Genomic DNA, 6180 nt, shown 5'->3' with positions numbered 1-6180 from the left:
TACAATTAGCTGTCCAGGTATCATGTTGGCTGGCACATATTTTAAAACAGCTCTGTATATTGATGGAAAATTGTCTTTTTCTACAACAGTAAAAAGGTAGAAAAATTGGTCCACAAATGGAAGCTGTTAATAGGATAACATTATAAACTGAGAAAAAATACTAGGCAGGTCACATTGTAAAACATCCGGTATTCTCAATTCCAGACAGATTTTTGGCTTCATTTGGTTCAAAAAATTCAGAAGTCCAGCTAAAACTTTGTGCTGTGACTAAATGTGTCAGACATGATGATATTTTTATAGAAGTTGTCAGAGTGAGGATTGCAGTATCCCTTGACCTTGTCAATAACTTGATGGACAGGGATGATGGACGTCTGTTCTCCATCTTCTTGGGCAAATTTTGAAGATGGTTGGTCAATAAAAATATTCTCTAGGAAGAGGAAAAAGCAACAAGATGAAGTTAGGGCTTCTTAAGCAAACTCATAGTTTAAGAGGTGTGTCACTCCCACATAGGTATGCCTTCAATTGTCACTACTGCTGAACGAAATTACTGCCCTAAAAGTCAGCAAGCAACTTTTTTGTTCTGCTTTGGTTTTGTTTGTTTTTTTGTTTGTTTGGCATTGCTTCTTCTAAATTCTTTTCCAACACCTGGTTTTGTGGGCAGGCCTCTCAGGTCTCTCTTAAAATTATTCCAATGTTGCTTTGCCTAAAGTGCTTCTGACTTTTACTGTTCTTTAATATATTAAATTAGTATTGATGCTTTGAATCTCACAAAACACTGTTAAGGAGGTGACCTCCATAACATCTGGTAAATAGCATTGCATAATAAAGTAGTGGAAAATGACAGTAAATGGATTTAATCATTTCAGAATTTATAAGCACAGGAATAATCATGGAATGTAACATATGACCTGCATCTTAAATCAGATAACCAGAACCCAAATTGGCCTAAACTTTGCACTTGCATAGCATAATTTTGTCTTTACCATAAAAGAGGAGAGTACAGACTGAAAAACTCTGATTGTTGGATGAAAAGATGCAGGAAAAAAAAAAAGCATCCTTTTGTAATTCATGTGCTGTATGCCAAGGCTGGATTTAAGAGAGAAAGGAGTAAGGCAATTCCCAGCACATCTGGGAAAGTCTGCTTCAGAGGCTAACAGAATTGCTGTTCAGAGAATGGTCAGTAGGTAGAGCTCATGTAGTAATCAATGAGAAACAGAGAGCCTGTATCTCATTTTGTCAATAACATTGTCTTAATGAGCTTTCTTATCTCTTCCACTGTAGTGAGTACAGCTGGAGTTAACTCTTGACCCAGGCAAGGCTTGGACCATCACAAGCCGATAGTAAGATGGAGGATCCTGTGCAGCAATGTTTCCTACAAGTGTCATTTTTGATGGCTGTTTACTAGAGCTTAGTAAAATCACCCTCAAAAATTCCTTGGTAAAGGATTGTTTAAAAATAACATATGATTTAAAATACGATTTCATACAAAACTTGTTTCTTGTAGAAATAAATTATTAATAAATAATAAACAGAAAAGTAACCCACCCTTGCAGAAGTCATGATATAAAGCCATAAAAGAGACTTACAATAAAATGTGTTGCATGAAGGAGAAATGGATTGCAGAGAAAGAAATCAAAACATTTTCACTCATGGAAAAAGAATCAGGCACGTTCAGGCATATCAGAATGATTTTTTCAAAGCACGCAAGAATGTCCACGAATTGCAGCAAATAACTCCATGTCCCATAGCAAAATTCTGGGTTCTGTGTGCCTTTCAAATGTATGTATTTACTAGCCAATGGTATTACATTTTGAAGTTTTTCTACATATTGAATATCTTATTAAAAAGATGAAAAGTTATTTCTTAGTCGTTAGGGAAAGTTTGTAAATTCCTTGCAAATAAGCACTTTTTTCCCCCCCACAGGACATCACTACATTGTTAAACACTTGCTACATCCTCATGAAATTTGCTTGCATGGAAATTATGTAAATGCTTTGAAACCAGTGTTTTTGTTATTTATTTATTTATTTAAATCTGAATGGGCTTCAAATCAAAGTACAGGGTTAAAGTCCTGTCTCACTGAAGTACACAGGAGTTGTATCACCAAATTTTGTGCAGAACTAATCAAAACTTCTAATCCATGGAAGTATTACATATGGTATTTAAGTACTATCTACAACAAGTTTGCATAAGTCTCATAGACAGCAGTGCCACAAGATGATATAGTGGTTTCTTTCGTCCACCACAAGTGTCCTAACAGGTGCTTTCCACATTCAAATATCTGTTTGCAGCACAGCTTTCAGACACCCATAGTTTGTCATTTGCATTTATTTTGGGTGACTGGATATAAAAAAACAATGGCTTCTAGTCATTCTAAATTCTATAATGGTCATAGACCAGAAATATTGTAGCTTATAATTCCTACAATAGCTTTTTTAAATATTCATTTTTTTTCTAGGACTATACTATATTGTTTTTGCTTTTTAACATATGATTTACATAAGGTTCTTCAATGCTTAGCCACCTTTCCCTGAATACAGTACACAGGCATTAATGTTAGGACACGGTCTGTTTTCTAAAATGGCATTTTCCAAATGCTTCATGCCCCATGCAGATTGCAGACACCCAGAGTTTGAAGCACGCTTACCCTTTGATTCAGCATCAATGACGCAAGATGCAATAGTGAGAAACAAGCAGCATTTCTGATTAGCAAAGTCCTTTGTGCCAATTAGGACATCATGCAAATGGTATCCCTCCACCCTGTTCAAACCATGCATTTGACAAAAGCAATTCTCACTTTACCTGTAATGCTCCACCACTGATGAGGAAAGGGCCTTAGAAGACATTATCTATACCACAAACACATGAATGCCTGTGTCAATTCCAGGGAGCACATTATAACCATATTAACAAGAGCTGCCAAGACACGTAGCTATTACACTATTTACCTGTAAATTAGCTAAGACATCAAACTCAGAGATTTAGCTGTATTAAAAATGAGAACCGTGTACCTTTTTTTTTTTCTATTACTGCAAAACTGTGAGAAGATATGTCAGTATTTAAAAGCCTAACTATAGTAAAAATTCCTTTGGAGTATCACAACAAAATGCTTTTTTTCAGAGTTCAGAGCAGAATGTAATAAAATTAAACAAATATTGAGAAAGCTGGTATTCCCTTAATGTCCACTAAATGATCATATTACAAGCCACGATTACATTACCAACTATAATCTGCTTTAGGAAATAATTTGCGCATGAGATTAAGCTCACCACTTTTGAAGAAAGTAAATGAACATGTTCCTAACTGTAAGCTTCTTTTAACTTAATTCTTCTTATCCGGAACTGCTTCCTTGTTTTGCTTCAAAACTGCTTTGCAAAAACTCCAGCATGAAGTTGCTTCAGTCATCAGACTGATTAAAACTTCTGAGTCCAATAAAAACATTTACGCATATTTTTATCTTTAGCCACAATGCCAAAGGCCAGATTGATCTGCCATAAATACAACTGGGAAAGAACTCTGTTGACAGAACTGTGAATGCTCTACAGTGGCAAGGACATGATGCTCACCTCCACTGTCATGCCAGACAGATCTACAGGAATGGCCAAGGTAAGGAATGTGACCTGCCGCTACTAAATTAATAGTAGGGAATTCTAGAGAAAAAATGTTTTGTGCCTAACTGGAACAGGAAATGATCATCAATAAAAATAGGAAGGTACTTCCTGGGAAGTATTCAACACAACAAAAAACAGGACTGCAACATGAGAAATGAGACCTTGGGGACTTCCAGTAAATTCATAAAATTCATATTCAAAATAGAGCTTCCAAAAAGTATTTTAAAACAAGCAAATACATCTCTTTAGGTTAAATATGTATGTAGATTTTATTCCTGCTATATTTTAGAAGAAGATTCTGTGATAATGTTATGAGACTTTATACAGTATGAAAACATGAGTTAACAAAAACTCAGTAACAAAAAAATCTGAACAATACTTCATAAGCTATTTAAGTGGCTTTCTGAAATATTAACTGACATACAAGCAAACAGGTTTGCAAATTCTTCCAGCTCCTCTCTTTTTGAATTTGTTTAAACTGTTCTTAAAATAAACACATTTTTACAGCATGAGTGGAATACTGATGATGTCTTTTATTACATACACCACTAACATCTAAATAGATACACAGTAAATACAGCATACTATCTGTAGAAGGAAAAAACCAGTACGTACTCTGGGACCACAGTATCAATTTCCAAGTAATTCCTGTTTGTCTCTCTACCCATAAATGTGTTACACTGAAATGGAAGCAGTTTTGCCGAGTGAATCAACTGTGAGGACTTGGATTTGGAAGACCTGATTCCTATTTCCAACTCTGCTGCTAGCTTGCACATTACCTTGGGCAACAAATGTCATCCCTCTGTGCTTTGGTCACTATATGTTTACAATGGGAAAATAAAACTTACCTTCTTTTATTTGAAAAGGTGAAAGTGCTACTGAAAAAACTGAATCACACCTAGTTCTTTTGTATGGGAACATACCTAGATCAGAACTATACACTGGATATTAGGTTAAGATTATTAAACAGTGACATATATATATTAAAAACCCTGTAACTATGTATATATATTTTTTTTCATATTAACCTTTGGGTAGAAGTCTGTAGTGTACCTTAACACAAAAGTACATATTCACAGATGTACTGGGTTAGGGTACAAGAACTCACCTGTATGGCTGCTTCGTTTGCAATATGTATTTGTTGTAGATTTTGATTTGGATGTTAAGTAGGTTGAATTGGAGCCAATGGAACTAGAGGACAGGGATTTCCCAAGATTATCAGAACTCTTCTTTATAATATTGGTTGCTGTCTTGCTCCAATCTAAAAATGATTGAAAAAATTTACATAAAAATTACTATTGGCAATTGTACTAAATACCTAATTTATTCAGTTATGAATGTTTCAAGTATCAGATGCATTGCTTGATGTTGCTTACAACAAATGACCTATCCTTTTTCTGTCAGCCTCTTCGGTTCTTAAGAAATAAACTAAATATTACAACTTGATTAACTTGGCTGCTTACTACAGTTACTATTTATGACCAGTAGTTAAAATTGGCAGCCCTGTTTTTAACACTCCAACAATCATTTTGTTGGATGGCAGAACTGTAAGTAAGACTCAGATTTCCAGGAAGCATGAGAGCAGTGAAGATATGTAACAGCATGAGGATGCCAAAGGTTCATGACCTGAACAGAGAAATCCAAAGGGATTTCCAACAGAAAAGGTAGGAACAGAAACATTTACAGAGACCTTTTCATTTGAGGGCTTGATCTGCTGATGTAGATAACACATACTAGTGGATTTGCACTTGCTGTTATAGGGTTAGCATATTGTTGCACTATGAATAACGATGAATGATAATGGTTATTCAGTAGTTCATATTTGAATAATTTTGTCAGAACCATTAACACAATAGGCTCTTATATTGGAATAATTTCTAAAACTAAATTAAATAATTAAGACCAATAAACTTACTGAGTAAAACTGACATTGAAAATCTCATCACATGTTCACCAATACCAGTATCCTCCAGAATAAATCTATTTAACTATTGTATCATATACCTATGGGTAGGTACAGGCAGTTTCACACAGTGGTCTTACTGCTGTTACCATTCTAATTCACTGTACTACAGTGAAAATCACAAAATGGATGAGACATCCTAACCAAAGACATGTTGCTTTAGCCTCGTCTTAAATCAAGAGAAAGATTTTACCCTAAGTCATTGCTATAGGTTACTGTTTCTCTGATCTAGATATGACAGCGTTGCAAGGCTTTGGTTTGTTTCTTGCTTTGCTTGATCATAACATGCCCTAAAGTTCACTTCAATCAGATAAATATGCAGGATTACATTTGGCTTATACTTCACTGTTCTGCCTGCAGACTGTGTCAGGTTCACAGAGAATAAAACCAGCCAGTGGTGAAGCGTTGGTTAACACTTGCTGTAATGACACCACATTAAATACATCACTGACATATTTGAATCCTTCAAGTTTTTGTTTCTATCATCCCCACAAGCTGCCCAACAGCAGCATAAAAATCTGGAAATAATTTGATTCATCTGTGTTTTCCAGTTCAGGAGTTAGAGCATGAACCACATGGAAACTGAACGTATGAAATAATTTGGAT

General features: G+C 35.2%; 1 protein-coding gene across 1 annotated transcript in view; it reads right to left on the bottom strand.

Annotated features, from left to right (window-relative positions):
* Positions 1-248: 248 nt before the first annotated feature.
* ADGRG6 (adhesion G protein-coupled receptor G6) overlaps positions 249-6180 on the bottom strand; it is a 103431-nt gene continuing 97499 nt past the window's right edge. Inside the window, exons 24-25 of the mRNA XM_035538809.1 lie at positions 4720-4872; positions 249-427 (exon numbers count right to left, since the gene is read on the bottom strand). Of these exons, the coding sequence (XP_035394702.1) occupies positions 249-427; positions 4720-4872 (332 nt within the window). The remainder of the gene's footprint in view (positions 428-4719; positions 4873-6180) is intronic.

This window comes from Cygnus atratus, chromosome 3 (genome assembly GCF_013377495.2).
Source record: "Cygnus atratus isolate AKBS03 ecotype Queensland, Australia chromosome 3, CAtr_DNAZoo_HiC_assembly, whole genome shotgun sequence".
In the NCBI taxonomy this organism is placed as follows: Eukaryota; Metazoa; Chordata; class Aves; order Anseriformes; family Anatidae; genus Cygnus; species Cygnus atratus.
This window is presented reverse-complemented; position numbering and strand designations above follow the sequence as displayed.